The sequence below is a fragment of the Abrus precatorius genome, unplaced genomic scaffold, assembly GCF_003935025.1.
Source record: "Abrus precatorius isolate BTA unplaced genomic scaffold, Abrus_2018 Scaffold10, whole genome shotgun sequence".
Lineage (NCBI taxonomy): Eukaryota > Viridiplantae > Streptophyta > Magnoliopsida > Fabales > Fabaceae > Abrus > Abrus precatorius.
This window is the reverse complement of record NW_020874292.1, coordinates 18911696-18928374: the sequence shown is the minus strand read 5'-3', so window position 1 is coordinate 18928374 and position 16679 is coordinate 18911696. Positions and strand designations below refer to the sequence as shown.

The 16679-nt window shown below is 32.1% G+C and overlaps 3 protein-coding genes across 7 annotated transcripts; 1 reads left to right on the top strand and 2 right to left on the bottom strand.

The window, feature by feature from the left end:
• Nucleotides 1-1911: 1911 nt before the first annotated feature.
• On the bottom strand, nt 1912-5279 carry LOC113868943 (ABC transporter F family member 4). 3 transcript variants are annotated; one of them, XM_027504964.1, is made up of 2 exons: nt 4767-5239; nt 1912-4594 (listed from the first exon to the last, which is right to left on the bottom strand). In XM_027504964.1, the coding sequence occupies exon 2, from the start codon at nt 4583-4585 to the stop codon at nt 2399-2401; it is 2187 nt and encodes a 728-aa protein (XP_027360765.1). In that variant the 5' UTR covers nt 4586-4594; nt 4767-5239; the 3' UTR covers nt 1912-2398. The 3 variants fall into 3 exon arrangements, with proteins under 3 accessions (XP_027360765.1, XP_027360772.1, XP_027360780.1); XM_027504971.1 differs by having other exon boundaries at nt 1953-4594; nt 5215-5279; XM_027504979.1 differs by having other exon boundaries at nt 2119-4594; nt 5026-5074.
• A 2533-nt stretch (nt 5280-7812) lies between these two features.
• Nucleotides 7813-8865, top strand: LOC113851992 (mitogen-activated protein kinase kinase kinase 3-like). The gene has a single exon (XM_027482254.1). It carries the CDS (start codon nt 7813-7815, stop codon nt 8863-8865), a length of 1053 nt encoding a protein of 350 aa, XP_027338055.1.
• A 1758-nt stretch (nt 8866-10623) lies between these two features.
• LOC113870810 (protein FAR1-RELATED SEQUENCE 11) lies at nt 10624-14686 on the bottom strand. Of its 3 annotated transcripts, XM_027507294.1 has the most exons (4): nt 14485-14686; nt 12985-13969; nt 11824-12267; nt 10624-11687 (listed from the first exon to the last, which is right to left on the bottom strand). In XM_027507294.1, the coding sequence occupies exons 2-4, from the start codon at nt 13960-13962 to the stop codon at nt 11070-11072; spliced, it is 2040 nt and encodes a 679-aa protein (XP_027363095.1). In that variant the 5' UTR covers nt 13963-13969; nt 14485-14686; the 3' UTR covers nt 10624-11069. The 3 variants fall into 3 exon arrangements, with proteins under 3 accessions (XP_027363095.1, XP_027363100.1, XP_027363108.1); XM_027507299.1 differs by having other exon boundaries at nt 10637-11687; nt 12985-14628; XM_027507307.1 differs by lacking the exon at nt 14485-14686 and having other exon boundaries at nt 10711-11687; nt 13330-14010.
• Between the last annotated feature and the right edge of the window lie 1993 nt (nt 14687-16679).

Here is a 16679-nt window from a genome sequence, read left to right as displayed (position 1 = left end):
GGTGTCTTGGTTTGCCACATATTTGACATTGTGGTCTGGATTGGTTCCATATATGTTGATTGTTGATAGCTCAATTTCCTTTGCCATCCCCTTGAAATTATTCCTACCTCCGCGATTGTTATAACCTTCCCTGGATGATTGAGAGTTAGTCTTGCCTCGGCCTGAACCAATGTTGTTTAAAAAAGAAGATCCTGATGCAGTGTTATCCTGAATTAACATACTCTCTTGTTTTTTTATGTTTGTCGAGTCTTTCTTCTTGAGCTAAAAGTAGGGCTTCAATGTCATCAACTGAGTAAGGGTCTAACTTGGAAGTGATGGAGGTAACAAACGAATCAAACTCCTCAAGTAGCCCATCTAGAATAGATTCAATATGGTCTTCATCAGAGATTAGGGAGCCTACCGCTGCAAGAGAATCTATGATTCATTTGATTTCTAATAGGTATTCATATACTGAATTTTCTTTCTTGGTCATTCTGAGTTGAACTTTTAATTTCTTGACTTTGGCTCTTATTTGTGATGCATAATAAGTCTGCAGTGTTTTCTAGAATTGATGAGCGTTTACCAAACCAACCATCTTGGTGAGGATTGGGGAGGACATTAATGCTAACAACCATGCAACAAGAAGCTGATTTTGTTGGTCATAGTTAAGATATGTTTTTTGAATCTTGCCACTAGCTTCATCTTCTTTGGAAGTAAATTTTTTTGAAATTTCATCTCCTTGGATGTATTTTTGAAGTTTTAACCTGCGAATGGTGGCCAACACCTGTTGCTATCATAATAGAAAGTTCTCATCATCCAGTTTGATAGAGATGGGTGTTGTGAGATTTTGAAGAGTGGATTGCGTTGCGGAAGCTATGGATGTATAGGCTCTATGATACCATGTTAAGGATTATGAGCTTATGGAGATAGAATAGAATGTAAAATGAGAAAATATTTTGTGATTTTTTTATATCTCGAGAATACATCTTTAGAGTATTTATAGGATCTATGTTATAGAGATAAGACTCAACATATAACAAACTCCTATAACAACTTGATATAGACAGATAATATAATATAACTGATAGTTATCATTTTCTCTTGACACTATTAATATTAATCTAATTAGCAAAATGTATGTAAAGTGATGGATTATAAGAGAAAGAAAGGAAGGATAACATCAATTTGGGACAAAAATAGTACAGGAGTAAATTTTTTATTATTTTGTGTTCATAACGTTTAATTTAAATTTTTTATTTAAATTAAGAAGTAACTCAAAAATTAAATGAATTTGTTGAAAAAATAAAAATAAAAAAAGAGACATTTATCAAAATATTGAAGTGAAGGAAAGAAACAGTAAATTGGTTAATAAAAAATAAAAATAAAATTCAATTCAAGAAAACAAAAATTTTGAGAACAGAGTAGTGAATTATATATTTACACGTTGATATAAAAAAATTTAAAAAAATATTTTTATATGAAAATATAGTAAAAAAATATAAATACATTGTGCAATTCAATTTGGATTCAATAATAATAATAACTAAAATTTAAATGAAAATGCAATATACAATATACAATATAATATTTCTATTTTTAATTTAATCAAATATTTTATTTAATTGATTTTTTCTAATTAATTTAGCAATTTAAAATTTATAGTTTGATTTAATGCCTCTAAATGACACTCATGAAAGTATCAAAATAAAGTAAATTTTACAATACACACTCTTTAGTTTAGTGCATTGATTCATTTTTTTCTCTCATTAATTTAGTTTATTAAAATACATTTTTCTTGCTTGTACTTATCGTGATCGTCACCAATATCATAACCTTTATTATTATTATTATTATTATTATTTAATGCTTTTGGTATATTTGCTACTTTTATTTTAATTTATGCTACTTTATTTGGTATTTTACCGGAAATTCATATCAACCCTAAATAAAATTTTATGCTAATCAAAGGCTACACAATAAGGATGCATGTTAGACAGCACCCTCAAAACTATGAGAAGTGTTCCTTCGTCGACTCAATGGTACAAATACAAACTAATTCAATAGAAGAATAAAATGACAAGCGGAAGTTGACACTACACACGTATCAATCTCCGCTTTCATACCAAAATGTCTGCCAAACGTTCAGAAATGTTTGATTAAATTAGAAGACACGTTGTTCAGGTAGTGATTTGCAGAAAGAGGGAGGGTGGCGCATAGAAACAACATAATCGGAAAATTTCGGATGTTTATTTAATCATAACATTTTAAGCTACACGTTCCTGTATATTCTTCTGAACTCACGTTAAATTTGGAATCCCAGAAACCGGAGTCTCACAAAAAGCATTCATACAAGAGGCAGGAATGTAGATGTATTATGGAAAATTGTCACAGTGAATAAATTGTTCTCAGAAAAAGAAGCTCAATCATCAACTTCAGCTTTGATCTCTCTCAGCAAGTCGTCTTTGTAGTCCTCAAATGTGCCGGGGAAAGTTTTAACAGTACCATCCTCCACAACCCAGATTTGGCTCCTTTCTTCGTCCTCACACACACGTGATATCAATCTTGAGTCATGACTAACAAGAACAACTCCACCAGTGAATTCATCCAGTGCATCAGCCAATGCATCAATACTTTGCATATCCAAATGATTGGTGGGTTCATCTAACAATAAAATGTGGGGTTTTGACATGGATATTGATGTGAAGACCACCCGGGCTTTCTGCCCTCCCGATAGTTTGGCAATAGGAGTAAGATGGTTATGACTAGGTAACCCAAACTTACCAAGTTTTCCCCGGACAGCCTCCTGCTTGCTAAGTCCCTCTTGATCTGGATGGAGACGAAGAAGATACTGAACAGGTGTTTCATCCATAGTTAGAAGGTCCACAAAGTGTTGGGAATATCTTCCTATCCTCAACTTCTGACTCCTTCGAACTTCACCCTCAGACGGAACCAGATCACCGGCCAGAAGATTTAGCAATGTAGATTTTCCAGCGCCATTAGGCCCAACAATGGCAACACGAGTTCCCATATCAATGCCAACATCAACATTTGAGAGCCTGAAATCCTCCCTGTTTGGGTAGCTGAAGCTCACTTCAATAAGCTGCAGAAGTGGAGGTGTGAGCTCAGTAGGTTCAGGAAAGTGGAACTCCACGCTGTAGTCCCTCCACTTCTGAGGTACCTCTAGGGGGGCATCATCATCATCAACCTTGCCCTTGCCTTTGCCTTTAGAAGCTTCCTTAGCTGCTGCAAACTTAGCTCGATCTTTAACCTTTTCTTGCTGAACCCGGTTTCCACTCCTTTTAGCTGCTTTCAACTGTTTGTCATAAATTTCATACTTCTTATTCATCTCTTTTCGACGCTGTTCATACCCGCTCTCAAAATCATCAAAATTTCCACGATAGAAGTGAAGTTTCAAATCATGAAGATGAATAATCTCAGTACAAACTGTGTTGAGAAAATCTCTATCGTGTGAGACAACCACCAAAGTTTTCTTCCAACGGCACAAATACTCTTCCAACCAGAGAACAGCCCTCAGGTCAAGATGATTTGTGGGTTCATCAAGCAATAATAGAGTTGGTTGCACAAATAGTGCTCGAGCTAAAGAAATTCTCATCCGCCAGCCACCACTGAAGGATTTTGTTGGACGACCCTGCATATCCTTTGTAAAACCCAAACCAGCTAAAATCTTTGATGCCTGAGCTTCAGCAGCATCAGATCCCATCAGTTGTAGTTTTTCATAAAGCTCTGCTAATTTCTCTCCTGTATCATCTTCCTCATAATTATTATCTCTGTCTACACTTTCTTCAATAGAAGCTGCATTCTGCAGAGAGGCAACTTCTTGTCGAATTTTAACAAGTTCATCATTAGCTGAAACAACTGCTTCAAGTGCTGTTTTTTCATCACCGACTACCTCCTGCTCGACCAAAAGCACATCAATATTCTTTGGTACTGGTATCTTCCTCCAAGCAAGAAGCTTCAACAGTGTGGACTTCCCCTTTCCATTGGGCCCAACCAAACCATACCTCTTCCCATGAGATATCTTCACCGATGCATTCTTCAGAAGTTCTTTACCACGAGCAGACACAGAGAAATTTTCTATTGTTATATCTTTGACATTAGCATCAGCATCATCTTCTCCATCAAGCACAGAAGCCCGGCTTCCAATCACCACAGTGAAAGCATCGTGATCATCCTTAAGAGCTTCCTTCTTTGCTTGCTCTGCAGCATGGGCAGCTAAAATATCCTTCTTCTCACGCTTTTTCAACTCTTTGTCTGCAATAGACACCTCAAGTGGCTTCAATTCAGGCCTCTGAGTCTGACTGGACCTCTTAGGCACATTATTTTGCTGTTGCTCATCTTCCAAGAGAACTTCATCATCTTCATCATCAGATGGAGGAAGATCAATACCATCAGTGTATGTTGAAGCTTTTGGAGCAGCTTTTGGCTTGGGCTTACTAGAGGAAGAGACTTTTTTAGGTTTATCAGGCTTTTCATCCATACTGGCCAGCATGGCAGAGACAGAAAATTTTTCCTTCTTAGAAGCATCTTTGCTACTTCCCTTAGTTTTAGCAGATGGGCCTGCATCCTCTGTCTTTTTCCTTCCCATTGTAGTAAACTGAAACAAGATGCAATCATGTTAATTTATGTCAACTAGTTCCAATAAAGCTTAATTACTGCACCTATCTTAGCACAAATAAATAACCCTATCACAAGATTGGAATTCAAGATTTAAAGATATTCACTATTTTTCAATCAATTTCCCAAATAGATAACAAGATCCAACTTACTTATATGTTCATGAGATTCATCTTATATCATATTAATAAAAGCACAACATGTTTTGTTCGTTGTGAGTGTTATCTATATCTACATATGCGTTCTCCAGAACCAGACATCAAATGAACGACTCAAGGGACAAATTTTCAGCAGCCAAAAAGACGTGTGAGAATGAAAGAGCAGATGTGGGATTGGGACAGATATGATCTAAAACGGACTAATCAAATCAGGGAAGTTAACATAATCGGTCATGAATCAGAAAATAAATACATATTATAGTTAGAGGCAACCACACAACAACTCAGACAGCGCTTAAACTGTAAAATAAGGTACAAAGCAAAGGAAATGATAAATAGCGCAGAATATGAATCCATGGCAGAGAATAAAGATCAGAAATTCGATAGCAGAAACAATGATAAAGATGAGGTGAGAACGGAGAAACAGAAGAAAAGGCCGAACCTGATTCCGAACCGAATCCAAAGCTGGCAGTGGTGGATAGGAGCGAGTGAATTAGGGTTCCAGTTGAGCCAACAAAATCAATCGTTTATTTATATTATTATTACTTGTTTTCATTCCGGCGGGGATGATAAAATTCATTTTATTTACAATTATTATTAATGAAAATATTATAAAAATACGAATTTGTTGATAATTCATTTTAAAAATTATTTTTAACTAATAAATTATTTTTTGATATTATCATGTAATAAAGGGTTTCATATTAGTAAAATTATAAATTTTTTATGTTCTATAACATATAATTATACTAAATTAAAATATTGCTTTGATTATATTTAATAAAATATTTTATAATGTAGTAAAATATTTAATATTATATCATAAGTAAATATTTATAACGAAACAATATATATTATAAAAAATGTGTAAAAAAGTGAATAACAGTAATTAAAATTAAAGTTCTAACATTGTAAGGAGGTATAACCTTTGTTAAATAATATAGGAAAAAATTATTATTACTGGTAATTTTATTATGCATTACATTGCTATCATTAAGTTAAATATTGTTCTTAACAAAATTTATAAATTAAAAAATATTATAGTTATTAATAATAAAATTTCTGTAATATTAAAAAATTAAAATAAAATATAATATATAAAAAATCACTTGATATTATAAAGAATAATTCTAAAAATATTTTTATTTAATTTTTTAAAATCATCCTCATTCAAGAATTGTACTTATAATAATAATAATAATAATTATTATTATTATTATTATTACACTATTAACCCATTAGAATACATTATTAATATTTTTATATTAATCATGAAAAATTATAATAATTTTTACAGACAAATTATGATTGGATAATAATATTAAAAAAATTACATTATCAGTATATTTAAATTAAATTTTTAATATTATTAAAAATTAATCTACATGAATTCATACTAATATATAATTATTGAATGGTTATAGAAAAATTTATAAAGATATAAACTATAATTTTATGCTTTATAATATAGTAATTATAATAAATTAAAATATATAATAAAATATTATTTTACTATTGATTTAATGCAATATATTTTTTTAATATTTCCTCTTGAAATTAAAGTTAAGTGCCAGCATATGATATTATGTTATATAGTTTATTTGTTTCAATCCTTTCACACTGAAACAGGGTTATAATGGGTCAAATTGAATAATTGTTATGTTAATTGAGTTTAACTTATTTATATAGCATAGACTTGTTGTTTTTAATGTATGGCTTAATTATAAAAATGACCTAACCTAAAAATCTACTTGCAATAAAACTTTTAAATAAGACAACAAGTTTTTAGATAAAGTAATGGACCTGAACTTTTAAATAGTTAATAGAATTAAATAGTAATAATTTTTTAATTAAATAAGTTGGCCTATCAAATTTGTAAAATTCGTTTTGATAGTTTGAAAATTATGTTTTTTAACCTGATAAACTTTGCAAAGTTTCTGACAAACTTATTTATTAAGAGGTTGTTTGGGAAGAGAAATTTTGAAGGGAAAGGGAGGAGAGAATATAAATTTATATTTTAAATAAATATTTTTAAAAAATAAAAGATATAAATTAATATATTAACAAAAATTTAATGTATTAATAATGTATTTTTCGTCATAAATTATATATATTTTTTAATTTGAAATTTAAAAATATGTCATCCGTTCTCTTCCCTTTCAAAAATCTCCTCCTAAACACACTCTAAAAAAAAAAAAAAATCTATTTAAAGTATCAATCAGTTGTGCTACTTATTAGTTGTTTTCACCTTTAACGGAGCCATTTTTTCAGAAAAAATATTGTCCATTCTAATCAATTGTTAAACAATCATATTGCTTGAAGATATGAATATGCTAATAATAAAATTTTCTGCATATAATGGTTCCATTTTTCTAAATTTCGTGCTAAACTATAAAAGGCCTAACACAAATAATAAAAATTACATATGACAAAATTGCTAAATAAGAACATGTCTCCATTTGATTCGTTCAAACCGTCTTCAATAGCCTAAGAAAACATGTTAAATATATTTGTCTTTTAGCATGAAGCCTTTTGTGTGCAAGTTCAGTGGTGTATTGTACGTATACCGTTATTACACATGCATATGCCTTATACCTAATATACTACGTTGTCTTAAAACACTGAAAGAGAGAGGTAGTTCCAAGAATTAAGGATAGCCAACCGCCAAAAGCCAACGGCAAAAAGCGGTCCCTTTTATAATTTCGTTGGGTTCATTTTCAATTCATTTGTTTGCTTCGTCGTATCTTCTGCAACCAAAACTCAAACAAAGCGTTTGTTTTAGTACTGATAGAAAAGGTTCGCTCCTTAGGGCGGTTTTCCGGTTTATGGGAAACCGCTCTAAGCACTCTCATTTTGTTATCAAATCTTGCTGACACTTTGGTTGTATTCTTGTTTTTGTTCATCTGATGAGTTGTTTGTTTGGTGTTTGTAATTTGAAAAGAAAAAGGGTTCCTTTTGGAGCCTCTGTAGTTGGTTAATTTTCTTTGATTGGAGAGACTGATCGAAGATTTTTGGGCGCCCTTATGATAATTGACATGACATGGCTTCAATGTGTCAATGTGTGTCGCCTAAACCAAGTGAATGGGTGAAGGGGAAACTGGTTGGATCTGGATCTTTTGGCACTGTCCATTTGGCCATGAACAAATCCACTGGTGGACTTTTTGTTGTGAAATCAGCACATTCAGTGGCTGGACATGGGGCTTTAAAAAAAGAGGTCGAAATACTGAAGAGTTTGAATTCATCACCATATATTGTCCATTGTTTGGGGACAGAGGAGGATGAAGGCAACCTTAATGTTTTTATGGAGTATATGGCAGGGGGTAATTTGGCAGATGTGGCACACAAGTTTGGTGGGTCATTAGATGAAGATGTGGTTAGGGTGTATACCAGAGAAATTCTTCTCGGGTTAAAGCATCTTCATCAACATGGGATTGTGCATTGTGACCTTAAGTGCAAGAATGTGCTTTTGGGCTCATTTGGCAACATCAAGTTGGCAGATTTTGGATGTGCAAAACGGGTAAAGGAGTTAAGGGGTGGTGGAAATGTGGCAAATTCTTGGAAGTCTATTGGTGGGACTCCTCTATGGATGGCTCCTGAAGTATTGAGGAGTGGGATGCTGGAATTTGCTGCAGATATATGGTCTTTGGGATGTACAGTTATTGAGATGGCTACTGGCAGGCCTCCTTGGGCTAATGAGGTTTCAAATCCAATGTCTGCTGTGCTCAGGATTGCCCATGGCGATGACATACCTCAGTTTCCAACCCATTTCTCTCCAGAGGGTTTGGATTTCTTGGCCAGATGTTTGGATAGAGAGCCCAATAAAAGGTGCACCGTTGAGGAGTTACTTAGCCATCCATTTGTTTCATCAACTACATCTCCTAAAGAGTGTGCTTCCTCACCCGCAAGTGTCTTGGAGTTTCAAAACTTTGAGGATACATATGATTTAGATGAATTGGAATATTCAGAGGGGAATGATTTCTCATTCATAAACTCGTTCACATATCACAATGACCCAGAAGGAACATCAATATGTCAACTGGAAGACAGTGCATCAGAGTCATCAGGGAATTGGATTACTGTTAGATCAGGCTGAAACGTAAAGTGTTAATGTAGATAGAGGAATCGAATGTATAGCTTTGACTAGGAGACATATATAGGTTGTCAAAGTTTCAGTGGGATTTTCCTTTGCATTTTCACGTAACTTTTGTAACTGGAAAGTAGTATTATTAGCCACAACTTTGTAACAAACGGATCCGTCTCTTGTGACATAAATAATGCATCATTCCTGCATGCTGTTTTTAATTAATAAATTATCTATTCATCCTTGAAATATTGCATAGGGTTGATGATTATGGGTCTATTTTTGGTTTTCTGAAGGATGGCTTTTCTATCTGGAAAACCAAATTCTGCTTAACTGTTCAACTGATAAGAATGAAACACAGTGCTTGTGAAAGGACCAAGTTCAATCTACTCGTGTAGTAATCTCCTTGACAGGCAATATAAATACCATCAGCAAGTATTATATCCTTGGTTGTAGCCATAGACCCAATCCTATGAACTTGAGACCAAACGTTGGGTTGGGTAACTTTCACAGCAAAAGTAACGAATCTGGCATTTTTTTAAAAATTATTTTGCTTTAGAATGAATAAAGCAACAAATTCAGGCACATTCTTTAGAATAAAAAAAAAAGTGAGCAAAATTAACATTAAATAGGCATACATGATTGTTATATAGTCAGGAATGGGTGTGTGCCTCACTAAAAGACTGGTGTTTATTTAGTTCATATCGTATAAACTAAGTGGGCTTTGGTTATTCAAAATAATGATTCAAGTTTGATTAAGTTGGACTAAGGAATTTTGTCCTTCGACCCAACGACTTGAATATATGGATTTTAGTGTATTTTAGGATTCAACCCGTTCCTTAAAGCAGCAAATTGAAGTTATGTGGAGGAAAATTATTATACTGAACCCACTTAAAGGGCTCACATACGGTAAATAAACACAAACAAATAAAATATCCAAATATAATATCAAAATTTATTACACAACATATTCAAATTAAAATGGTACATGCTCGACATAAATTAAAAAGTAGCATAACAAGTCTTAAACAAGCATAAATCATAGAGTTAACATAAGTTTAAAACAAACTGAAGTAATCACATATTTGTTTCTCCGTTCATATGGAGAAACACACTTTTCAGTAATATTCTATCTAAGTATAAATTTTTTGCTTCCTCAAAAATGGAGTTACGACGATTTTCCAAACAGACTCGGAAGTTGTTCGATATTTTCACATGCATGAAGTGATCACTTCTTTTGTTCTCAATTTTTCTAAGATATTGTTATAATAAAAGAGAATTAAATTATATCTTTATAGATTACATCGTATCTCAACACTCGTCCACAACTTACACCTGATTTAATTTTTCCACCATTTAAAAAGGACAACTTGCAAGCTTTTATATCAAATAAAATAATGCATTTGTTGTCAAATGAATACAACATTTACAAAATTCCACTATGCAAAAATAACTCCATGAATGAAATACAATGTAATGTGGAATAAAATGAGAATTATATTGTTAAAAGGAACATAGGATCAAAAGCCTATACATTTCTAAATTAGAATCCATTTTTATTTCTTATTAAAACTTTTTGCATGTTTGTGAGCTGAGGTAAAGTTACGTAAACTTTTGAGAATATCAACGAAGTCATATTTGAGTCTTCTCATTTGGCCTCTTCATGCTTCTGCTTCTCAGGCGCTTCAGCAGATTCCTAAGTAATTTGTTATTACGAATTAAACTCCTCCATTAATTATCAAAACAAAAAGCATAAGGGAAGATAATATAATCGGCAAGATGAAGTGAAAATTAGAATTGAAAATTTCTTCAGTTATTCTATGTTTTATACATCAACGATAACAAACTCGACCGCATTTTAATGGGATCTTTGGGTTGAGAGGGTTCTTACATTATGATCTTGAAATCCCGCTAAAATCACTGTATCGTCTAAATGGCAGATAGATAGCAAATAAAGGATGCGGATGAACAAATTTCCTATACATTTTTGTACAGAATAGAATCCTTGTCATACACTGCAACTTGGTGTTTACCAATCTACAGAAATTTCACTGCAGAAGTTCAAGCCAATAAACAGCTTCTATCCCTCTTCAAATAGTTTCAATTAAGCATGATAAATCCAATCAATATGATACTATGCTTTGTCACTAACATTTTGGTGTAATTCCCATTCATTGAACCAGACCAACAACTCAGTCATATTTTGTATCCTGGAGTCAAAGATTCCTATTCACGGAAGGAAATTCTCTGATACCTTGTAAGGAAATTGGTTGCTCTCGTATGCGAGACAGAAGGATGGAAACTTGTTCTGTTGCAATATCTAACCGTTCCTTAGATTTAGCAGATTCTGTAATCAAAGATGAAACCATATTTTGTAATAACTTAACTCTTTCGGCATGATCATTTGGTGCACTTTGGATAAGCTTAGAAGAAGGCATGCTGATTCGACGCCACCTAATGGGAAGATATCTATCTGGGATCTGAAAGCAATTTCCTGTTGAAAGAACTCTAAGAGAATGCCTGCAGAGAATACCAGTGAACTCAAACTGGTGGCAACTACAACTTATAATTCCTTCCTGAGGGGCCCAATAAACTTTCCGACCTCCCTCAGCTTTTGTGTGATGCCTCACAAGAAAACCATCTTCAATTGAAAAAGATGCATAATGTGCAGCCAACACAAGTTGTTCTTGAAGCTTTGAAAAGGCAAAAGGAGTAAGGACTGTGGCTGCATGTGATTCCATTGGGGCCCCTGTTTTCAGGCAAACATTTTGGAGATTCTGCTGCATGGTTTGTTGTTCTCCAGTTTGATCTTTAAAATCCACAGCAACAGCTACCTGATTGCGCAAACCCAAGTTAACAGAAAGATTGAGAAGTTTTCTCTCTAAAAATAGGATAAAACTTAAATCTATGAATACTCATTGAAACCTGTTTAACTAAACCCAAATCAAGAGAGACAGAATGATACAATACCTGCTCAACAAAGTGTGCAAGCCGAGTTTGTGCACTCAGAAATCGTTGAATGAAAGCATTAATTGACTTTGACTGACCAGTTGTAGTCATGCCTGCAAGAAAATGGCTTCTCAAAAATGGCAACGCCCAAAGAGAGCGTGAGCTATATAAATTAACCATGTGCCGATTGGAATGCAGCCCAAAAGAACAAACCATTTCCCTCCAGCCTAGCTCAAAATCCTCAACTGACTCAAGGTTATAAAGTCTATAAAATTCAGCCTTCCATTCATTGTAGCGTTCCCCTAGAACTGCATTAAACCATGATGGAAACTTTGCTACGATCATCCATATGCAGAAAGCATGTTTTGTTGTCGGCATTTCTGTGGATAGTGCTTCTTTGAGACATATATTTTGGTCGGTTAATATAGTCTGTGGAGCCTTCCCATTCATAAACCCTAAGAAAGCCTTCCAAGAAGGTGATAAAAAAAGAAAGAAAAACAAAAGAAACACTTATGTAAATTAAAGAGATGTAGAACTTCTCAAAAATTAATAGTTTACACAAGTGAGTGAAAATATAAAGAAAGAAATTCTCAGTCACAATATTGCCCATTTCAGAAGAATCGAAAACAGGACACTGATATAAGGTTCTTATGTACATTTACCAAAGTTTAGACAACTCAACAAGAAACCCTCAGCAGTGGCAACCTTTTAATAGGCTTCAATTTATGACCATCTGCACATTAGTAACTGCCCCACTGTTTATGAATACTACTTAGGCCTAGTTTAGATAACCTTATCAATAATTACTTATAAGAGTAAAAATTAAATAATAAAATAAATCAAACTCCTTTCGTAAGTTAAAACCAACCTATACTTCTTTATTTATTTAGAAGTTCTCTCATTTAACTTCTTTAAAACTTAACAAGTATAATTTACTTTTAACTTATGAGAAAAGTTTTATTTATTTTTTATATTGATTTTCCTCTCCTATAAAGACTTATCTAAAAGTTTAACCAAACTAGGCCTTAATCTTCAATTTAAAATTTACTGTCCTTCTCCTTCCATTTAGTTTATTTTCATTAAGCCAGACCAGCAGTTCAATAAAAAAATCTAAGAGGCCACAACATAATTTGAATAAAAAACTAAAAGATATTAATATTGATTATTACTTTATTAAACTACCTTCAGTGCCCAGGAAAATGACCTCACAGTTTCATCTCGTAGAAGCACGCAGCCAAAAAAGCAAGGCATACCATAATTATTTATTCCAACCCATATCCCTAGTGGCATGTCAAATGCAGTTAGCCGGTGTGTGGTATCAAACACCACAGCATCACCAAATATATCATACAATTGTATTGATGAAGCATATGACCAGGCAATGTTCTCCAAACGGCTGTTTGCATCAAGTGTATACTCAAATTTAAAATTAGGATCTTTCTCCTTAATATTTCTGCACATTCTTAATAAATCTAAGGTTTCTTCTTCGGGATCTAATTTCCTAAATGACTGGAGTAAATTCCTTACATCCTTTTCAGTAAATGGCAAATATCCAGGTTCCACACACTTCTCAAGCTCCATAAGCCTCATCATTTGATGAACAGAAATCCCTGTTTTGGCAAACATGAGTATTCGGTTCTTGTCAGCATCCGAGATAGTTCTGTATGCGGGAAGGAATCGAACTTGGTTTGGTTCTAAAAGTTCATGATTATGGTGGTTTGCAAAACCAGTCACGCGCCATTCTGGAGATCCAAATTCTGTTGTTTTGCTTATCCGCATGTAAGCCTGACACCCACAGCGAGAAGATTTTCTATTTCTTTGAGGTTTACTTTCAGTTGATGTTTTAACAGGAGTGTTGCCAGCACGGTGACAAACAAAGTAGCGCCTAGTAAGTCCCTTTCCAACACCATCTTTTCCCTCCGTCCGGTGACGTCTAATAGAAAAACCACTCCTCTTGGCAAATTCACTATAGAATTCATAAGCAGCGTCGTGAGTGGCAAATCTTTGACCAATATATGGAATAGCATCATTAGTTGTTTCTAAGGAGAGCCTGGTTTCATCAGGTGACTCCTCTGTGCTGCTTGCATCGTCCAAAGACAGTGAGCGTTGGTCAGAGGGATCATCGTAAACTACCAACATAGATCCAGCCTCTTCAGACATCCTGTATCTTTTCCAGTGACCGGATTGCCCAATATTTTAGGGGGGATAAACAAAGTGAAAAACAATTAGCTGTCACAAACAGATAAAAAAAAAAAAAAAACACAGCCAATATCGTAAGTTAACAAATGGGAAAAAGAAGAACAGACTAGTTCTTTTCTTGCGTATAATAATATACCATCATCACTTGTAATAAATAAAATAAAAGCAAAGTCTAAACAGCAAAGACGATAAATACAAGTCCACATTTCCTCAATGGCTTATGACACATGATAACAGAAAATGAAACGACCGTGACCATAGAATACAAACTACTACTCTATTGGCAATCTCAGGCACGTCCCTAATAAAGGTGAACCAACAATTTTCGTTGTTATTATCAGCACCCCAAACGCTACATATGAATGAACAACTAATTACAGAAAAAGAAAAAGTAAGGAAAAATTGAGCTAAAAGCCACACCGCAACATTAAAAAAAGTGAGATGTGAAGGTTAATCGGAAAATGAAGGAAGAAAAAATGGTACCGTATCACACAATAATGTGAGAGTTAGGGGAAATGAGAGAAAGGGGGAATCGGGCGTGCGCTGTAAATGGAGGGAAACCCTAACTCCGCCACCCCTACCAATATCTTCGCATTCCCACTCCTCCCTTCCATCCTCCGAGTCTAAACGCAGCGTTTCATTGCCATCAACTTTTGTTTTCCTCTAAATTTCTATTTCAGCCTTTCAATTTTCAAAATACTATGTATCAAGCTTCGAAAAAACTAACGGGTGCCTGTACTTCTCGAAGTTTGGTCCTGTAACTTTTCAGATCCAATAATTTTTTATATTATCATTAGTAAGTAACTAAGGGAACATTTACATATTACTCATCATAAATAAGCATAGAACTAGTTTCGAATTTTTAAAAAATGTTAATCAAATCAGTATGGAATTACGACTCAACCATTTTACATTTATGTTAATCAAATCAATTCGTTTATTAAATAACTTAAACATTGCTAAAAATTTGTTAACAAGATAAAAAAATAATAGGCATATAGTTGAATAAAAATAAAATATAATAAACTCTTATCATATTCAATAGTTAATATACATTAAAACATTACAGTGAACAATATCATGTTATCGTATTTGGTAGGGGTGGCGCGGACAATATTTGTCATATCCATGTAATAAAATAAATGCATAATATATTAAAATATCTAGGTGTATGACTCAAATCAAATTTAAATTAAATTAGATGAGAAACTAAAAATAAAATATAAAAAAATAATAAAACAAAATAAATTTATATTTAAATGATAAAATTATTTTTTATTAAAGTTAATATAGTATTTTTTTTAACTTTTTGACCTTTTAATAAAAAATAATAAATTAATTTTGTGTGTGTATATATAATATTAAAATTCTAATATTAAATTTTAAGAAAATTCATTTTTTATAATTAAAATTTATCTTTGAAAAATTATAATTGGAATGAAAATAAATTATAAAAAAATTATATTTATATTTTAGTAAAAATATTAAAATTTATATTAAAATTAATTTTTTTTATAAAAATATGCATAGAATATAAAAAGAAGATAATAGAAAAAAAGTTATCATATCCAATATTTTTTAACCCCTTGAGAAAAGAAATTAAACTATAAAATATGATAAAATATTATATCTTGTTATTCAATCAATACTTAAAATAAACTAAGATAGAATAAATCTTCTTATCTTAAGTAGCAAACGAGCCTTTTTTTTTTTTAAACAATGTTGTTTAAATTGAATAAATTTATCTATTTAAATAAGCACACACAATATAATAATGATGATATTATATTAAATATTTATTATAATCTGTTAATATATGTATATATAATTTATTTCAATTTTTAAATTTATATACAATTTTAGGCCTATATTATATATATATATATATATATATATATATATATATATAAAGATATTTTTATGTTAAATAGACAGTTTTTTAGATTAAACAACTTTTTTTAAAAGTCATAAATATTAAGCAAATAAATTGAATGACGTTCCTTGAAAATAGATATATAGAAGAGAACAACCTGACTAAATTTATAACTTTTAAATTTAAAAGAGAACAACTTGACTGATTTTATAACATTTGAATTTAAAATGAATAAGTTATAATTTTTCTAAAAATTTGATATTAAAACATGGTACTTTATGACCTACAAATATAAAGAATGACTTGAATTATCAGCATATTTTTTAATGATAATAGGAACTTAAAGGATTATAACTTCATTGATTTCATGATCTTTTTAGAGGCATAACCAATTAGTTATGGAATTTTCAATAAACTAGATTATGAAAAATGTGTGAATAGCATAGAGTGTCTAAATTATGTTTAAATTTTTATATAAAAATAAACACTTAAAGAAAAAAAAAACCTCGTTGATTTCCTAATTTTTGGAGTTGTAGTGAATAAGTTATGAATTTGAAAATTTGATGCATAAAATCTGGAAAATTTGAAATAGACAAATCCATGATGATGAAACTAGTATGGTGTTAACTTATAAGTAATTATTTGTGTGGTTAAAAATGATAGTCAAACAAAAAAGTGAATCTTGGAATTTAAAAGTTAGGACAATAAGTATGTTTGTTGTGACACTAAGACTAAATTAATTGATATTAGAATATCCTTGTTGCAAAATGAAAGTTCAATTTTATTTTTACTTAAATGATCTACA